The sequence below is a fragment of the Staurois parvus genome, unplaced genomic scaffold (assembly GCF_062004578.1).
Source record: "Staurois parvus isolate SC_StPar_1 unplaced genomic scaffold, SC_StPar_1.0 ptg000155l, whole genome shotgun sequence".
In the NCBI taxonomy this organism is placed as follows: Eukaryota; Metazoa; Chordata; class Amphibia; order Anura; family Ranidae; genus Staurois; species Staurois parvus.
In genome coordinates, this window is record NW_028317951.1 from 29,005,458 (window position 1) to 29,026,487 (window position 21,030).

At 42.5% G+C, this 21,030-nt stretch overlaps 2 protein-coding genes across 8 annotated transcripts in view; one reads left to right on the top strand and one right to left on the bottom strand.

The window, feature by feature from the left end:
• The window catches only part of MCF2L2 (MCF.2 cell line derived transforming sequence-like 2), a 371,113-nt gene extending 350,724 nt beyond the window's left edge, over positions 1-20,389 (bottom strand). For 4 of the 7 annotated variants that reach the window (XM_089675588.1, XM_089675587.1, XM_089675585.1 and 1 more), the window contains exon 1: positions 19,827-20,387. In XM_089675588.1, the coding sequence (XP_089531714.1) occupies positions 19,827-19,905 (79 nt within the window). In that variant the 5' untranslated portion in view covers positions 19,906-20,387. Of the gene's footprint in view, positions 1-19,826 lie in introns of all 7 variants that reach the window. The other 3 variants (XM_089675583.1, XM_089675586.1, XM_089675584.1) reach the window with 2 other exon arrangements.
• Positions 19,814-21,030, top strand: part of RFC4 (replication factor C subunit 4) — an 81,940-nt gene continuing 80,723 nt past the window's right edge. Inside the window, exon 1 of the mRNA XM_089675591.1 lies at positions 19,814-20,331. The gene's annotated coding sequence lies outside the window, so the exon portion shown is untranslated. The remainder of the gene's footprint in view (positions 20,332-21,030) is intronic.

The following is a 21,030-nucleotide window of genomic DNA, read 5'->3' on the forward strand; positions in this document are numbered from 1 at the left end:
AGGGTCAGCTTGCTTAGGATGTAAACCCCTCTGATAGGTAACAGGATGCTCTCCAGAGTCCTCCAATCCTTGCTTGTACCACTCTGTCAGCAACCTCCTCTCCGGATCATATACAAATAAAGAGCCTCCATAGTGTAAATCCGCAATTTATTTGAATAAACCAATATAAAATGTGCCCACTCACATGTATATTCTCCTTTCACATGGCTTTATACCTCATGCTATAAATGCATTGCATGGGTATTAATACAGGGATTTCAAATATGGCCCCCCACACCAGAAGTGACGTCACCGCGCACCCAGAAATCCTCCTCGTGTACCGATATGTTGTGTCACGCTGGACACGTGCCTTCCTCAATCAACCCTGAGGAAGTCACATGTCCAGTGTGATGCAACACGTCGGTACGCGAGGAGGATTTCCAGGTGCGCTGTGACATCACTTCCGGCGTGGGGGCCATATTTGAAATTCCTGTATACTTTCCTATCCACTAACTAATGCTAACAGCATAAGGATTAAATATAGTCAATGTTGACTGAGAGAGTAAAGTTCCACTTTAATGCATTACTAAAGGCTATGTTTCTATTAAATTAACAAACATGTTATACTTACCTGCTCTATGCAATAGTATTGCACAGATCGGCCTTTAACCTTCCAGGGGTGTCCCTAGGGTTGGTGTCACCCGGTGCAGTAACACGTGGTGTCACCCCTCCAGAGAGGAAGGAGTGGTGCCGGTGTAGCAATAAAATGAGTATCCCTTGAAGATATGTATATCATATGTGCTTGTTTTAAACTGTTTTTTTTAACGTTTCTTTAGTTACTTCCTGGTTTCTGGCCTAGGCAAATGATGTCATACATCCCAGGAGTCTTCTGGAGGGGAGGAGGGGTTTTCTCAGCTAAGCACACCCTCCTGCTTGTGTGCCTGAATTAAGGACAGATGAATTCCAGGAAGTCAATACTACATGAATCATATACTCTTACTCAAGATGGCCAAAGCCAGGAATGCTATGGGGTGTTTTCAAAGTGATTTCTCAGCAAAATAAAGTATGGATGGATAGATGGGGGAGTTTGCTTTGAATATTAAAAATGTATGTAATAGCATTTTTTCTTTGTGGTGCTCAGATGCAGTATAGTTCATTTTTAAGGGCCGGTTCACACTACAGAAACGCAGTCCATATGCGTTTCAAATGCGTTTTTGTATGTGCATTTTTGCCACGTGTTTGGCTCATTTTTGATGCATGTTTGAGGCACTCCATTGCATTTTTTATGCATTCCAGTTCATTTTTTCCCCTCTCTTTTTCTTCAACTTATATAGGGACATGTGCATTGCAGTGCGTTTTTAGTGCTTTCCAGTGCATTTTTGATGCATTTTACTATGTTCCAGTACAGTTCTGTGCAGAAAAAAATGCAGCCTATTCTACTTTTTTTTCTGCATCTGGAACGCATTAGACTGCAAGCACTGATGTGAACTATGACATTGACAACCATATAACTTATTTTCTGTGCGTTTTGGATACAGAAAAACCACAACTGAAATGCATATAGTGTGAAGCAGGCCTAAGTCCATCTAAAGCTGCCATTGCATGTAACACTGCCCTCTCCACAGGTTGACAATGCTGCTGCCTACAGGTGTCTCCATTGTTCTTACACACAGTGTAGCCACCCAAAGACAGGAACATAGATTGTTACCAGTCAGATCACCAAATGAAAATAAAAGAAAACCAGCCCAAAGAGGGAAACTAATGCAGCCACCACATTTGAGTATTAGTAAGCGGCAATATTTAAAATTTTTTTGTTTTCGGGTTTAGATACAATTTAAGACACTGACCCAAAACACAAATTCAATGGAGGAATTCTGTTTTTATTGGTTGCTTCAGTCTGGGTTCACATATGTGCAGTATATCGCATGTGATTCACACAGAAACCGCACCGCATTCATGTGCAAATCACATGCAATTTGTGTGCGGTGCGATTGGAACCATACATTTTCTATGGTTATATGGGCACCCGCACCAAAAACATGCAGGATCCTTTTTCGGGTCCACACTAGAATCGGATCACATGGGTATTCACCTATGTGATCTGATTCTGCACATCGCACTGCATTTTGCGGACTCCTTTCGGGATGTTGTTAACTTAACATACACACCCACAGTGGTTCGCGTGAACGGGGTGTGATGCTGATGCGTTGCGGAATTCGCACTGATTATTAGGACTTATTGTTCTGGTTTGGTGTCTCAGAAAGTGCTGAAGCCATTGCATCAGAGGCTACACACAATCAATGTGCATCTTGTTCCAAATCAAACAGGTACTATAGTGAGGGCTAGGATCCTATAGTCATAGGATTATAAATGTCTCTGATGCCATTATGTAATGCTACTTAAATATAAGATACTGTCAGAGAAGGAAGCACAAACTAAATATATAACAGCATACAAAATCTATAACAGAAAATCACCTAAAATATTTGTCATGCAAGAAACATTGTAACCTCTGTCATGCTTTTCCTGACAATAATTTTATTTGTGGTCTGATAGTGACCCCTGTCTTCCATTTATTTCATCCTGTCCTTATAAGCTCAGTTTCTAGTGGTATCATATGCATTAAATACCTGTAAAGAGAACTTGTCTAGAATGGTAAGGTGTAGGACTTCAACATTTTAAATCAAAGTTAGGGGATAAAAAAAATTCAATTTCACATTAATAAAGATGCCAGGTGCCCTCTGTTTCCTCTTGTACCAAATTGTATTGTAACTGTAAATGTCTACCTTCATTTTGTAAAGCGCTACGCAAACCGTTGGCGCTATATAAATCCTGTATTATAATAATAATAACATTTTGTTTCCTCTCAGATGCAGAATGGATTGGATTGAAGGAAAGGTATGTCCTGTTGGTGAGGAGAAATGAAATACGAGTATGTAAGTTTGCCATAAGCCACCTACAGTATAGAACTAATAGGGTGGTCAACAGTGAACACAGGAGCTTACCGCTGCTAAGGGCAGGAATTGGCCATCAGATCTATGAACAGAAGTGTTCTTCTGTGCAATGATCCTGTTTCTTTGAACACAAAGAGGAGGGTGGGGGAGATAAGTGACACTGCTAAAACATTATGTCACTGTTTATCCCCATTAACAATGGGAGGGTAGGATTTCTTCCTTGTGTCATGGGTCAGCTTGACCACAACTGGTGACAGGACAAGGTCCTCTGGCAGCCAAGGAAAAGATGGCAGAGTGCACCCTCCACAATAGTACCTTTCATTCATGAAGGAATGCAGAATAGGACCTGAACTGTCAATCCGATAGCTCAGTCCTGCAGATGGGAAGAGTGTGACCTTGCCTATGCACAGAGAGGACAGCTGCCATACTTACAGTGGAGCACTACTGGTTACAGAGGAAGAGCCATAAGAGTCAGCTAAGTCATTGACAGTGTAGGACATGGCGATGCATAGGTAGTAGCTGGGACTCCACAGTCTGGCATACACGGTGGGTGCATCTCCAGCCTCTGCCTTGGCCAGGCAAAGGCCATAACTGTATGGGTAAGGGGCTGCCATCTTATGTCTACAAATAATCATTGGCATATAATAGAGCAGCTATATAACCTTGTCATAGTCTATTCTAGCAGGGGCACACAAATGATTAGTACATGTTCTTTTTCCAAACCTTGTAACACTTCAGGAAACCACATTCTTCGCAACACTGGTTTATCTATTAAAAATAGTATTAATGCCATGACATGCATCAATGTGCACTCATTCTTAGCCTTTCTCAACCTTTGTACACTAGAAGAACCCTAGAAATAATTTTCTGGTCTTGGGGAACCCCATATAAAAGCAACTAATCAAGGTGGGAGAATGCATCTTACTTTGGCGGTCAGTAGGAGAATGTCTCTCTTACATCGATCAGAATGCCACCCTTACAAACAGCTAAAAATATCATTGTGGCATGCTGCTGGATATGACAAATGGCATTGAACCCAGAACTATGCAGGCACCATCAAATGGAAGGTCAATCAGCCACAACCCAGAGGGGTAACAACCTCTGGAGGAACCCCAGAGTTCTATTGATCCCTCGTTGAGAATGGTTGTTCTAGAAGCACAAATTAAGAACAGATCATAAGGTTGGCTCTTTTTATTCATATGTATACGGGCCCATTTATTGATGTCTAGAACTTGTTTTAGATACTTCATTCCATCCACACAACATTAGATTTATTCCAGATAGCTTGTTGACCATGAATTGAGAATTACTAAATCTTTAAACATCAGCTTATTTCTAAATATATAAACAAAAACACATGGTTCAATACAAACACAGTGTAATACTTTCTGGTGGGTCTTGTATCAATAGGGTTATGCTAACAAACCAGCCCTATAATGGTGACATGAGACACTTCAGAGTCACTAGCAGCAAACTTCATCAAGCGTGAGCAGTCTAAAATCGAACTCTAGTCTGCTCCAAAAACTCACAAGACAATGGCCAAGCCCCCTCCACCCCCAAAGAACTGCAAGATTTGAGTGCTCATTTTGTCTAGGCAGGTATAAGCAGCTATTATTAACTTATTCCTTGCTCCCTAATGCTTACTCGCCCCCATACAACTGGTTCCATGACTCTTTGTGGCTGCAATAGATGTGGCCTCTCTGATGCAACTGTGTACAATGCAGGATCAGCAGCCATGCAATGGACTTTACATGAGAACACCGAGGGGCTATTGGAGTGTTTGAGACCAGAGAAGAGCGTTGGCTGTCGAGGAGGCAAATATTAAAGTATGTTTTGCTGCTGATTTCCTTTCCCCTAGACCAGCCTTTTTCATCTAGTTCCTGAGTCCCTGCAGCATTTCCTAGGGTCCCTTGAGCAGTGAGCTGGAACAGATTGATTTCTACACTACACTACACTACACTGACTGCTGGTGTAAGGGGTCTTTCTCCTACTGACCAATAATCTAAGGGGCACTTCTCCTACTGGCGACCAATGTAAAGAAGCACTACACTGACCACCAATGTAAGGGGTTGCTTCTCCACAGACCAGCCATTTAAGGGCCTCTACAATTTTTGATGTCTGCATTTCTTTTACAGCCACTTTTTATTATTAATTTCATTTGATGATAATTACTGAAAATTATTTTTCTTTTTGCTTTGGAGTACTGCTAAAAAAAAGTATCTGATCTAGATGTCATGTTCACGTAATTTATTTATCATCTGCAATTTACAGATTAAGCTACTAATCTTGCTGGGAGGTGCAGCGTGGGGTGGCGGCAGTAAATATACAGTACAGTTGCAGAAACAGAATTTGTATTAAAGTCAGAGCTCAACTTTACAAATAGCCCAGTGGGAAGGCACCCAAGTGGGAACACTCACAGCTTGTAAGGGCAATGTAGAATGGAGCAGGTCTTGGAAGTGCCAACAGAGTTTGTCTCAGAATGCGGCCCGGCCGGTCTGTACCCAAATGAGAGGATACCAATGAGGATGGCGTGTCCCCATCCTGTCCCTACTCAACTGAAACCTCTCCCCACTGTTATTCACTTTCGCTGACAGACGGGTAACCTGTCCCTACACTAGCAAAATGTGTGCCAAACCCAGGAGCCAGGGTCTTGAATCGACTCTACCTGACCCAAGATGGCCACCATCACATGGGGCAACCAGTGACTCCGGAAACCATACAGGATCTTTGTTTCCCTTGACTTCCTCTCCCTCTGCCATGCTGCTGCATTTGTGCACCACCTGCAGTGGAGAAAGTAGACTGCACCAGCCTACAATACTAGCTATTTAGCTGAAGCTATATTAATTTTTAGGAGGGGTTCCTTGAGACATAAAAGTTAATTGAAAGGTTCCTCCATGGCAAAAAGGTTTAGAAAGATTGCCCCCGACAAAATGAGCAATTAACCCTTGCCACACTGCCATGCGAATTTTTAGAGATGACTGGAATTCAGCTTTATCTCCCTTTCTCTTTTCTACTGCACCACCAATTACATTCAAACATCCAGGGAAAGTTGGAATTCCATTGGTCACTGTTGGAAATTTGTTAGTACTGGCATTTTTTAAACGTAAGTTAGGCTTTCTGCATAGAATAGACATAGACATCAAAGAATCTTTAGTGGGCATGTCTGGGAACAGCTTTCCTGCATCACAGGGATGTAATTTCAAAGAACCAGATTAGCCAATAAAGGAGATGGGGGGACTGGTGCACCACACCTATGCCTGGATGAAATATCTAAGTACCAAGCAGGTAGGCCATACTCCTTGTATGCATCTCAAAGTTTAATGTTCAGTTTTGTCTGCAGCATGATTCTGTGTTTCATAGGGAATGAAAAGTTGATTATTCCCACTGGCCAAGTTAAAAAAAAAATCCATGATGAAATAATGTACTTCAACAATGTGCAGGTTTATGTCATTTTGTACTTATGCATTATACTGTTTACCATGCTGTCTATTTACTTAAGTCCACACTTCTTTTGTTTGTTTGTTTTTCTTGTATTAAATGTGACTCTCTTTCAATACAATGTTTACACCTAAAGTGTTGTTGTAATTTTGTTTTGAAAAATGGGCTTTGGCCCTTAATAAAAATTTACAATAATTAAAAAAAGATCCATGATGACTACCAAATGTGTACATACTGTATAATCTCACAAATACCTAGTGCAGGAACCAGCACCAGGTTGACGAACAATCAAATAGTGATTTTTAGCCACAGATTACTCCAAAACGGAGAACCCTATTTTGGGTGAAATAGAAGCTTAGTTGACAGCAAAGTGCATTTAAATGACCTTGCTATACTTCACTTAAAGTGGTGTGATTTCATAAAGATAATTGCAAGTTGCAGTGTTTTAGATGCAATGGCATCATTTTATACCCAGTGTGGTACTGGAGCCTCATTTAATGGCGCCCTTAGGACTCTGTGCACATTCAGCTTCATTATTTTCACTGTCAGATATAGCTGGCCAGGGAAGAGAATCTAGCACAAGAAGAGATTTATGTGAATGAATGGTGCTGCCCTAGGCATGAGTATGTATTACATATGCAATAGGGAAGAGCTGTCTTTCCAACAAATACAATTGCACTGGAGTGAGTAAAAATAGTCTGCAGCACAGCCAGACCGTTCTGATAACCTTCAGCTATCAGATTTAAATGAGAACATGGGTGGGGGGGGGGGGGGGCTGGTTTATAAAAATAAAAGCAAAGGAAAGCTGTTTCTCATAGCAAACAGGTCAGATTTTAGATTTTCTTTCCTACTCTGAGCTGAAAAAAATAAACAAAGATTTTGATGGAGCAATGACACGGCTTTTCTAAAATATAGGCTTCAGTTGAAACTGAAAATTAAGCCTTGATACAGCAAGCATACAGTGAAGGAAATAAGTATTTGATCCCCTGCTGATTGAAATTGAATGGTAGGTATATTGTAACACTGGGAGACAGAATAGCAACAAAAAATTCAAAAGAAATGCATGTCTAACAAATTATGCACTGATTTGCATGTTCATGAGGGTAATAAGTATTTGATCCCCTATCATTCAGCAGGATTTCTGGCTACTAGGTGTCTTTCATACAGGTAACAAGCTGAGATTAGAAGCAGTCTCTTAAAGGGGGTGCTGCTAATCTAATTTTGTAACCTGTATAAAAGACACCTGTCCACAGGAGCAATCAAACAATCAGATTCCAAACTCTCCACCATTGCAAAGACCAAAGAGCTGTCCAAGGATGTCAGGGACAAGATTGTAGACCTACACAAGGCTGGACTGGGCTACAAAACTATCGCCAAGCAGCTAGGTGAGAAGGTGGCAATAGTTGGTGCAATCATTCGCAAATGGAAGAAACACAAAACAACTGTCAGTCTCCCTAGGTCAGGTGCACCATGCAAGATCTCACCTCATGGAGTGTCAATGATCATGAGAATAGTGAGGAATCATCCCAGAACTACACGTGAGGATCTTGTCAATGATCTCCAGGCAGCTGGGATCACAGTCACCAAGAAAACAATTGGTAACACACTACGCCGACAAGGATTGAAATCCTACAGTGCCCGCAAGGTCCCTCTGCTCATGAAAGCACATGTCCAGGCCTGTCTGAAGTTTGCCACTGAACATCTGAATGATGCAGAGGAGGACTGGTTGAAAGTGTTGTGGTCAGGTGAGACCAAAATCGAGCTCTTTGGCATCAACTAAACTCGCCGTATTTGGAGGAGGAATGCTGCCTATGACCCCAAGAACACCATCCCAACTGTCAAACATGGTGGTGGAAACATTCTGCTTTGGGGGTGTTTTTCTGCTAAGGGGACAGGACAACCGCACCGCATCAAAGGGATGAAGGATGGGGCAATGTACCATCAAATCTTGGGTGAGAACCTTCTTCCCTCTGCCAGGGCATTGAAAATTGGTCGTGAATGGGTGTTCCAGCATGACAATGACCCAAAACACATGGCCAAGGCAACAAAGGAGTGACTCAAAAAGAAGCACATTAAGGTCTTGGAGTGGCCTAGCCAGTCTCCAGACCTTAATCCGATTTGAAAATCTGTGGAGGGAGCTGAAAGTTCGAGTTGCCAAACGTCAGCCACCAAACCTTAATGACTTGGAGAGGATCTGCCAAGAGGAGTGGGCCAAAATCCCTCCTGAGATGTGTGCAAACCTGGTGGCCAACTACAGGAAACGTCGGACCTCTGTGATTGCCAACAAGGGATTTGCCACCAAGTACTAAGTTATGTTTTGTGAAGGGGATCAAGTTATTTCCCTCATGAACATGCAAATAAGTGCATAATTTGTTAGACATGCATTTCTTTTGAATTTTTTGTTGCTATTCTGTCTCTCAGTGTTACAAATACACCTACCATTCGATTTTTAGACTGATCATTTCTTTGTGAGTGGGCAAACATTCAAATTTAGCAGGGGATCCAATACTTATTTTTTTCACTGTGACTGGCTTCTGTTTTTGTACCCAGCCGCAGTGCACCCATTCACCCCATTCATATAACATGGGAACCTTTTGTTCTGACCTGTTTCTAATGCAGGAGAGGTATTTTCAAACACTGACTACAGGTTCAAAACATAAGCCTCGCGTATAATAATATATCATAATGTATCATTATGTCAGTACTTAGAGGTTTCTCAAGAACAGAAGATACAAATTGCAATTAATCCCACATTGGTCTGGTAACAAAGAAATTAATGTGACTTTCACCAAACTCTGGTGGAGAATCGGCCACTGCCATTTAAAATGGATGCTTCATCTGCAGAAAATATTCACTGGAATTCAGATTCAGTGCTTTATAAATATGCCCCCAATGCCTAGTACACCCAATGAGAAAATCAGATGAAAAAAATCACTTTCAGAGGGACCATACTAATCTGATCGTTAGTACACAGCTTTTGAGAGCTCATCATGACAGTTCATATGACAATATCCAAAGAGACAAGCACAAAATTTTTCTTGTACGATAGCATAGTGAATGATTTTCATTTAATCAGTACAGTATTCATCTGTAAAAAATTGAGAGACCACAACCACACAGAAACAAAAGAATACATTACAATACAATAGATTACATCACTGCTAAAGTTGTATTCTGTAAGACTTTTCGGAACTTTAGTAACCTCTTAATTTTCAATATGAGACTAGTAGGCAAAAAAACGGATGATCCTTTGGCCAATACTCTCATTGTGCGTAGGAGGCTTAAAGCTTTGTTCACACCTATGCAGGTGCGACACTGCACTCACATTACTGTAACCTTTGTGTGTCATGTTTAGGGCAGCCCATTCATTTTAATAGACTGCCCTACGCTTGAAAATCGCACAAAAAGTGTTTTTCTTCTAAAATCATTTTATACCTACATTTAAAGTGTTACTAAACCCACAACAGTAAAATCAGTCTGTATATGCAGTAAAGCATACTTGTTATACTCATTGTGGAACCTAAGGGGTTAATCCTCTGCATTGTGTAAAAAGGCTGTTTAATCCTGACTTTGCTGATCCTCCCCTTCCAGTGCCTCCCTCTTATCTCCTGATAAGACAAATCATGTGTATTCACTCTGCACATGTTCAGTTTGGTGTGAATTGCTAGAGTTTTTTTTTTCTTGGAAGAGTGCATGTGATCAGCACAGAGCCAAACAGCACTGTTCAGGCAAAGGTCAGGGGTTCTGCATCCTCCTGGAGCAGAATGAAAACTCCTCCTACAAGCTTTAACCAGCACTTTGCTGGACACTGATAGAAGTCATAAGACTGGTCTAGCTGCTGATGAGAAAAGGTATTTATCAGTTTATATTTACTATAATATTGGAATTCCATGTTCTGTGTGAGACCAGATAGAGTGAATGCAGGGGCCTAGGTTTATTAACACTTTAAATGGATGTTACTTTTGTTACCAAGAATTTTGGTGCATGATTTCATGTCGGCATTAGCAAGATTTGCTGGGGTGCTATTAAAGGAGAAGCACATCCAAAGCTCTTTTGGCTGTACTCTGTGGATCACAGGAGTGCAGTTTGTTCTGCACTACTCTGACCCGTTTTCAGTTGACAGCAGGGTGAAGCCCACTGCTGGCTGATGTCACTCAGCCGGTCCAGGCTGGAGAAAGATCCTGACTTTAAAGTCGGAATCCACCCCAGAGTCTAGAGTGGTACCTGGCTCAGCCTCTCAATGAGAGCCTTAGTCAGCTGCTCCCTCCCCCTCCACAGCCCAGTGCTCCAGTGCGGCTGTGAACTCTTAGATTGTAAGCTCCAAGGGGCAGGGCCCTCCTAACCCTCTTGTATTGAACTGTATTGTTGCTGTATTGTCTCCATGTTATATTGTAAAGTGCTGAGCAAACTGTTGGCGCTATATAAATCCTGTATTATAATATTAATAATAACCAACGTCATGTGATCGCTGAGTTCTCACTCTTAGAGCCGGCGAGGGACAGTTGCAGCTATGGACCGATGCTTCATCCACCTAGGTAAGTATAATTGGGAGAAAAAAAATATCCCATACATGTTAAGAATTAATGGCACCATTGCCTGCAAAAGGAATGCACATTTTATGTGCATTTCAGGCACGTGTTGGATTTTGTGTGTGCTCCTGCACTGCAACAAAAGTGAACCTAGCCTGAGTGTGAAGAGCTGTGTGAAATTAGGATTTGTTGGATTACAAATAAATTCAGCGGGTAGCCTTAGCTGTTCACTGATTGATGTCACTTGTTACTTTACAACTGAATGGAGGCTCTTTCTGTATGAGGATACATTAACATGGTCAGAAGGCAGGGACCGGTCACCAGCTAGAATCAGTTGATTCTTTCTTCCAGTGGTTGTAAATGCTACCTGCACGCATGGGGAGATTTAAAAAACCTGGTGCAGCTGTGAGTGGTAGCCAATCAGCTTCTAACTTCAGCTTGTTCAATTAAGCTTTGACAATAAAACCTGGAAGCTGATTGGTTTCTATGCAGAGCTACCCAGGATTTTGCACTCTCCAGTTTTAGTAAATAACCCCCGCTTCGTGAGAACAGCTGCAGCTGTCATATGTGTTGCTGTGTCCATTGGCGGCATTTAGTTGTCTACATACATACAGCATGCTATCAGCTCTTGTCCACCCATGTAAATGTACCCTAATAGAATGTGCTGAGTTTGGGGGCTCCTGGGGTACTACAGAAGGAATAGAACAGACTCATAATCACCTTAAAAAGCTTACTTTGGCATGTTTGAGGTTTGTAAAATAATATGTACATGTTAGATTTTTATGAATCAAATTTTTGTTAAAAAACATACATTAAGGGCTCAATCACACTAGTAGCAGCGCAGAACTTATGGTCACTGCGTGTGCTGGGAGAAACAGAGCCTATGTGCCAATCACCCAATGATACCAGTGCATTGCACTGTTGACTTTTTCTTTTTTGTGCAAACTTTATTGAAATTTACATAAAGTGATGTTTCTTTATGTTCTGTTGGCTACAGCATGGTTCAATGTGGTAGATTGTATTGCACTATTATTATTTATTATTGTACAGGATTTACATAGTGCCAACAGTTTTCGCAATGCTTTACAATGTGAGGGAAAACAGTATAATTATAATACAATTGAATACAGGAGGAATCAGAGGACCCTGTTCATTAGAGTTTACAATTTACAAGGGGAGGGTCAAGTGATACAAAAGGTAATAACTTCGGGGGATGAGCCGATGGAGAAAACATGTACAACTGTTAGGTGGAGGCAGGATAGGCTTCTCCGAAGAGAAACATTTTCAGGGATCACCTAAAAGTGGACAGAGTAGGAGATAGTTGGATAGATTGAGGTAGGGAATTCCATAGGATGGAAGAGGCTCAGGAGAAGTCTTGCAGGTGAGCATGACAAGGGAACTAGAGAGCAGGAGGTCTTGGGAGGAACAAAGAGTGCGATTTCATTGGTATTTTGCAACTAGGTTAGTGATGTAGCAGGGGGCTGAGTTTTGGATGGCTTTGTAAGTTGTTGTTAGTATTTTGAATTTAATTCATTGGGTGAGTGGAAGCTAATGGAGGGAATGGCAGAGAGGGGTAGCAGACACTAAACGGTTGGTAAGGTGGATGAGTCTGACAGCAGCATTCATGATGGACTGGAGGGGGGATAGCCTATAAAAGGGAAGCCAATGAGAAGGGAGTTGCACTAGTCGAGGCGAGAGATAACCAGGGAGTGAATTAGGAGCTTTGTGGTATCATTGGTTAAAAAGGGGCGTATTTTGGAGATGTTGCTGAGGTTGAGATGGTAAGCTTTGTAAAGTGATTGGATGTGGTGTCGAAAGGAGAGTTCAGAGTCCATGATTACACCTAGCACCGTAGCATGTGGGGACAGGTTCATGGTTGATATCTTTTAGAGAGTTCAGGGGAAGGGGCACATGGGGGAGGAAATATTGGGAGCTCAGATTTAGATAGATTGCATTGAGGAAGTGGTGTGACATCCAGGCTGATATGTCGGTCAGTAAGTTAGTGATACGTGAGGAGACTGTTATTGTGAGCTGAGGGGTAGAGAGACAGATTTGGATTTTGTCATCGTAGAAATGACATTGAAAGCCATAGGAGGCTATCAGCTGACCCAGGGAAGAGGTGTAGTTTCAGAATAGGAGAGGTCTAAGAACAGAACTTTGGGGGACCCTAACGAAAAAAGGAAGAAGAGAGGAGAAAGTAGAATTGTAAGTGAAACTGAAGGTATGGTGGGATAGGTAAGATGAGAACCAATAAAGAGCACAGTCATGGATACCAAGGGAGTAAACTTTTTTGAGGAGGAGGGGGTGGTCAATCGTATCAAAGGCAGCTGAGAGGTCCTGAAGTAGTAGTACAGAATAGTGTCCATTGATTTTTGCTGTCCATTGTGAGTTTTAGGAAACCAGTTTCTGTGGAGTGTTGAGGGCGAAATCCGGAATGAAGGGGATCAAGAAGGTTATGCTTAATGAGGTGGTCGCTCAGTTGGTTATAGACCAGACGTTCAAGGAGTTTGGAGGAAAAGGGGAGCAAGGAGATGGGGCGTAGGTTGTTAAGATTGGTGGGGTCCAAGGAAGGCTTTTTAAGTATGGGGGTGACTAGTGCATATTTTAGAGTGTTGGGAAAGGTGCCAGAAGAGAGGGAGAGATTGAAGATGTGAGTTAGAGAGTGTAGGATAGAGCCAGAGGGTGGCTGCAGTATTTGAGAGGGAATAGGGTCCAGGGGACAAGTGGTTAAGTGGGCATTAGATAGAATTTTAGCAATCTCGTCTGTAGTAGCAGGGTTGAATAAGGGTAGTGTTGAGCGTACCTGTGGACATGGGGTGTTAAGTGGGGGAATTATCTGTAGACTAGAGATTTCATTATAAATTGCAAATTTCGAACTGATTGGCGATCTCTTGGGAAGTGAGTGAGTTAGTGGGTGGCACTATGCTATGATGAAAAGAAAATACAAAATTATACAATTTTTTCCAATGCAAACTACTGCAAAACTTGCTTGATAGGGAACATGACTTTTTGCCTTGTCTTTTGTTGGTACTGTACTGGACAAAACTTCCCAGCACAGTCCCAATGCACCTGGTGTGAACCAGCCCTAAAAAAGAAATCAAACATATCTTTGCTTCTCTATCAATCAGCTGGATTCCACCTGCAAGGTTTAATAAAAATTGAAGAATCTGGCTAGATGAAATAATTACTGTATATTTAGAAAGACAGCATAAACATTAATTAAGTAACACACAGCAACCAATTATATATGATATTTTATTGATGTGACCTTACTCAATTTAAATCTGTCAGCTCAGGGTAACAGTGTTTTTCACAGCTTGGTTAAATAACAATGACAGTCCCTTGGGGATAATTCAGATGAAGACCAGCCCTCATTTTCCAAGAAGCAGCTTAGCACATGGTAGTTTGATATGCTACTAAAGACACCAGCACACGATGAACAGTCCATATACAGTACTATATGTAATGAACTGAAGTTGTCATGCACACGCAGCACAGATAAACACAGCAATTAATTGATAGCCAGATCTGTACATGATAGCCTCAGTCCCCCATAGAGGTAGATCAGGGCAAATATGAATTTGGCGCATAGAGCATCAAGCTGGGTTTCTGAAAATGTGACTTGATATTAGTATGTAGGTGCCTTCATTAAAGTGGTTCTAAAGGCCGAATTTTTTTTTATCTTCATGCATTCTTTGCATGAAGGTAAAAAAACTTCATTGACCCAAAGCCTTTCTTATGTGGGTACTCTTGGGTCAGTAACAAATACTATACATTTATAACAAAACTCAAGACAGCATATAATTTTGAGTGACAAAGTATTTATTTCAAATACCATTAATCTGTGTCTGTGTTTTGAGATGTACTGTTTAAGCGATACTTTGCTGTTCCAGGGCCAGCTCATACTACAATTTCTGCATTCTAATGTGTTTCTGCATGTGCATTTTTGATGCTTTCTAGGGTGTTTTTCCCCTCTTTTTTTTCTTCAACTCAGTTGAGGACATGTGCGTTCTAGTGCATTTTTGATGCATTCTGCCATGTTCCAGATGTGTTTCACACAGAAAAAATGCAACATGTTCTAATTGAGTTGACTGGAATGGAACACACTGCACTGGTGTGAACTAGTCCAATTGGGATCCATGTTAAACACTGTCCATGCATTTTTGATGCAGAATAAAAATGCACTTGACTGCATTTGGTGTGAACCAGCCCTAAGAGAGAAGTGCGGCAGTTAAAAAAATAAACATTCATCCTCAGCTAGGTGGATTCATCATTGATCTGATGCTGCACCTGTACCCCGCCAGCTATACACCAAAAACTGACCGATTAAAGACCGTTGACTGCACAGTTCTAGGGTCCAGCCTGAGCGCAAAGCGGTGACTGTCAGCCACTGCTCTCTGCTCTGCCCCTTCAGTACTCCCTGGAGCGCCAGACTGTGGCTCAGGCTTTCAGTGGCATGCTGAGATGCTGAGCCAGCTGCTGGTCAGACATCTGGGTGGATCCCGACGTTGTTGTCAGGAACCCTGTAGAGCCTAGACTGGCTCTGAGATGTCAGCCGACAGCGGGCTTTAACCCACTGTCAGCTGAATCTGGATCACAGGAGTGCAGAACTAAGTACACTCATGTGACCCACAGGAGAAGTAGGACCAAAAAGGTTTTGACCATACTACTCCTTTAAGCCCAGAGTAGTAACTGAAGCCTACCTCTCATGCCATACTTCCATTTGCTCTATGTGCTGTTGACAGATATAGCTGAAGCCCACTGTGACGGAGGGTAGACAGGACAGGACACATAGAGTAGATGGCAAACGCACAAAGCTTTATTGAGGCAAACAGATGACAGTCACTGAATAGGGAAGTTCGCAGGGAGGATGAATATGCCAGTAAAGGGCGACAAGGAGGGACCAACACACTTAAAGTCCAACACCGAGAGCCAAGCAAGAGTTCTTGTAGCAATTGTAATCCAACAGGGGGGTGGTGTGGGGTCAGCACAGGAACAGTTCAAGTAAAGCAGGGAGAGAGCATGTACTCACGAATCTCTGGTGGCTATCAAACAGTCTTCCCCTGCTCTGGGGGGGGGGGGTCCTGGCAAGGCTTGGGTCTCTGCAGAGCCTGGCCATGAAGGTCCCTGCCGCAGCTTGGGCTCCTTCAGTAGCTACACAGTAGTGAATTCCCTGGGAGCACCGGGCATCAGCTTCTTAAACTGATGTCGGACGCCCTCTAGTCGCTTAGGCAACCGGGGCGGGCCAGAGCTGGTGTGGCTCCAGCCTGTCTTAGGAATGCCTTTCATCTCTGCAGGAGGTGAGAGGGGCATGGATGAGAGACGGCAGAGAGAGCAGGGACAGAGCAAGGGGGCTGAGAGGCGGAAGCAGCTGTGACACCCACAATATAATTCGGTCCAATAGTGGCTCCTGCTCCATCCACAAATACTCTAACTCCTTTTTCAACCAGGGTTGTCCAGTCACCCTGGGGTGCCATCATTTTTAGCAAAATGCCTAAAAATTACCCAAACATTGTATACATGCCAGTGGGTGGAACAAGCCTGCCTTTTAGTTATACACAGTCACAGATTTTCATTGTTCATTATTACAACCTTCTAGCCTCCAGCATCCCAACAACCAATGACAACATCAGTCGATAAGGAGGACACTAGACACCTGCACAGCATCCTTGGTTGGCCTTACCCTGCCCCCCTCCATCAGCACTGGGGTCACATTAGCTATGTGAGGAAAAGACACTGAGGGAGAAGAGAAACACTGGAATACTAGTCAGTATCAGTGTGAAAAAATGTGTTTGCTTTGAAAGTATAAATCATCTCTAACATGGAGGGTCCTACATGTGTGGATGTTGCTGCAATACGTAAAACTATTAGCTTCGTTTTTTACATTTTAGAATGGGGTGCCTTGAGATTCTGCAGGATTTTAATGGGTGCCGTGACTGGAAAAAGGCTGAGAATCATTGGTCTAACTGAACACCTGCTGGCAACAATAGCCTACCATTCTGTGAATAGTGAACATACCCAGCTAGTACACACAATGTAATTTGGTTCAACAGTGGCCCCTCCTTCCTCCACACATGAAAATCCACATGCACCTGTTGGGAACTAATTGTAACCTTTAATGTGAGGCAACGAAGGAAACCTGTATTCAGAGAAATATGCATGCAACTGCTGACCTAATTTGAAAAATGCTAATTTCCTGGAATACTTCAAAGCTTTCTAAGCCACAGACCTGGACAAATTTGCATCACATGATGTCAAAGTGACGTTCTAACCCCTGCATCCTTGTCCCAAGTCAGTGACTCATTAACTGTGGAAGCCAGAAAATGGGCATTTTCACAGGACGAGATCAGCGATGGGCATATTATCTCAGTAGAGGTGTCCTTCAGAAATTGGCCTTCAATAAAGTTGTCATGTGATGAAATATATACAGTGTTGCCAACATTGTCATGTTCAATGACAAATGCAGAAGAACAGAAGAAACAATTCTATTACACAAAAGTTATAAAAACCGGCCTCCACTTTAAAGCAGAGTTGTACTCAAAAGTGAAAGCTCTGCTTGTTTGCCTCCTCCCTCCACTGTCATATTTTGCACCTTTTGGGGGGGGGGGGAGGGAGCGGATACCTGTTTTTGACAGGTACCCTCCCACTACCACTTTCGGCTCAGTTTGCTGCACTCCAGTGAGCAAGCGGAGGGCAGAGCAGAAAGTGGTAACTGACAGTCACCAGGAGCACTGAGAACTGAGTGATCAGCGTTCATGTGATTGCTCCGTTCTCAGTCTTAGAGAAAGTGGGGGACAGATACAGCATCAGACCGGTGCTGAATCCACCCAGGTAAGCATGATTTCTACAAAAAAAAAATACATGCTTCTCTTTTAAATTTTAATTTAATTTTAGGTTACATGCATTGTAAACAGGAATATATAACAAATATAAAGCAGGTGTTATCCCAATTTGGAAATTTGCTTTAAGTTTCCATTTCCTGCTGCCAGTACAACTTCCGGAAATTTCTCCCACTACAGAGACTCCCGATAGAGACTCATGACTCAGTGATCAGTCATTGACATCACCTCTGTTATCTCATGATCACACAATGGACTGCTGGAGCCATGGCTGGCCATTCCCAACCAAAGTCATCCAAACAGAAACTGGAGCAGCTGTGCATGGCAACCAATCAGCTACTAGCTTTCATTTTCAAAGATAAACTGAACAATCTACAGCTAGAAACTGATTAGTTAATGTGTGCACCTGCACCAGTAAATTGTGTTTCAGCACAGGTGAAGAGGTGAAGTCCTGACCATGGATGAATACTACTTCATATCCTGAAATCATTAGCAGCAGCTGAAATGGAGCATTAAGATTCCAGGAGAGGTCAACCAAAATGAATTTAAAATTAAACATCAAGCATCAAAATAAATTCATTAAAATAATCAACATGCTATAGAACACATGATCAATATATGTCATATCTATACCAATATATGACATATCTATATCAATATGACATATCTATAACAATATGACACATCTATACCAATATGTGACATATCCAGGGGCGGACTGACAACTCATGGGGCTCCCGGGCAATAGGGGATCATGGGGCCCTGTGTCCTTGCCCAAACTCAAAAAACCCTATGAAAAAGGTACCAGGGGCATCTCATGGGGCCCCCTACTGACCCCGGGCCCCTCGGGCAGTGCCCGAGTTTCCAAATGGACAGTCCGCCTCTAGACATATCTATATCAATATGACATATCTATATCAATATGACATATCTATATCAATATGTGACAGATCTATATCAATATTACATATCTATAACAATATATTACATATCTATATCAATATGTGACAGATCTATATCAATATATGACAGGTCTATACCAATATGTGACAGATATATATCAATATGTGACAAATATATATCAATATGACATATCTATATCAATATGTTACACATTTATATCAATATATGACAGATCCATGTCAATATAACATATCTATACCAGGGGTAGACTGACAACTCATGGGGCCCCCAGGCAATAGGGGATCATGGGGCCCCTGTGCCCTTGCCCAAACTCAAAAACGCCTATGAAAAAGGTACTAAGGGTATTGCATGGGGCCCCCTACTGACCCCGGGCCCTCGGGCAGTTTCCAAATGGTCAGTCCGCCCCTGATCTATACCAATATGTGACATATCTATATCAATATGTGACAGATCTATACCAATATGTGACAAATCTATACCAATATCTGACAGATCTATATCAATATGAGATATCTATATCAATATATAACATATCTATATCAATATGTGACAGATCTATACCAATATGTGACAGATCTATATCAATATGAGATATCTATATCAATATATAACATATCTATATCAATATGTGACAGATCTATACCAATATCTGACAGATCTATACCAATATGTGACAGATCTATACCAATATCTGACAGATCTATACCAATATGTGACAGATCTATATCAATATGAGATATCTATATCAATATATAACATATCTATATCAATATGGCATATCTATATCAATATGTGACATATCTTTATCAATATATGACAGATCTATACCAATATATGACAGATCTATATCGATTGATGTCATATCTGTATCAATATGTGACATATCTGTACCAATATATGACAGATCTATATTTTGCACACCTCCCACATCACAATGATAGAACCATTTAATTTGCTGATTTTCTTTTTTTAAATTGGATGATGTAAATGAATGGAAGTCCTATGCATCCATCACACAGTACATCCATCCATGTCATGTCTGGGGATGCTAAGCCCCATCCATCCATCCACTCTGGGTGTGATTCCAGAAGGATGCTGTCCTCCTGCTCTCGATCTCCTGCTCTGTCTATCTCTGTCTGTCTCCTGCCTCGCCCAGCTCTTACCGACATGGGTGATGACAGTGGCCAGCCTCTGGGTGAGCTCGTGGTGTGACATCTCCTCTTCCTTCAGCCAATACAGCATTTCCCAGTCCGAGCCGTTCCCGATCCCTGGCAGAGTGCGAGGTGCCGGTGTGTGGGAATACAAAGCCAGGCGGTGCCACTCCCAGTTCTCCCGGCTGACATCCACCTGTCACTAGGCAACGCACGCCGGCACCAGCCTGCCCCGACCCCCTGCTCCTGCTGTCAGCGGCCGCTCCGAGGGGCTCCTGTTGTTCTGTTGATGCTGCTGGTGCTGATGCGGCATTCCCTATTCAGTCCATGGTGTGCAGCCTCAGTACCTGCCTCCAGGGGCTACCAGGACAGAGATGTGGTGATGTCAAAGAAATCCCGGACTGATGGAGCCCGAGGACTGGAGTCTGGAAAATCCAGGGTCATTGGGAGGGGGTGTGACTCCGGATCGGATCGTGTGTACCTGTCATCGCAACCTCTGCCATGCTCTCTATTCAAGGTGACCTTACTGCATACTATGACCAGGGCTGTCCTTCCTATTGCACCTACAGAGGATGGCTTCTCACCACACACCATGCTTTGCAGCAGCTAGGCATTTCTCATGAGCAAATCTGCCCATTATAAAATGAGGGCTCATTCACACCAGCAGGAAAAATTCTGCGTTTAGATGTGTATTTTCTGCATGGCCCTGAAGAAAGATCCTGCGTAAAATATACACCCAAAGCATTTGCATTTATGCGCATACATAAAATCTTCAGATCTTGTAAGAAAGGTACACATGACTGGCAAAGAACATAGGTTTAGAGGTATAATGGGGCCCAGGGGCAGACTGACAACTCATGGGGCCCCCGGGCAATAGGAGATCATGGGGCCCCTGAGTCCTTGCCCAAACTCAAAAAAGCCTATGAAAAAGGTACCAGGGGCTTCTCATGGGGCCCCCTACTGATGCCGGCCCTTGGGCAGTGCCCGAGTTTGCAAATGGTTAGTCCACCCCTGATGGGGCCCCTTAACCACTTACCTACCGGGCACATTTACCCCCTTCATGCCCAGGCCAATTTTCAGCTTTCAGCTCTCTCATACTCCGAATGAAAATTGCGCGATCATGCAACACTGTACCCATATGAAATTTGTATTATTTTTTTCACACAAATAGAGCTTTCTTTTGGTGGTATTTAATAACCGCTGGCTGTTTTATTTT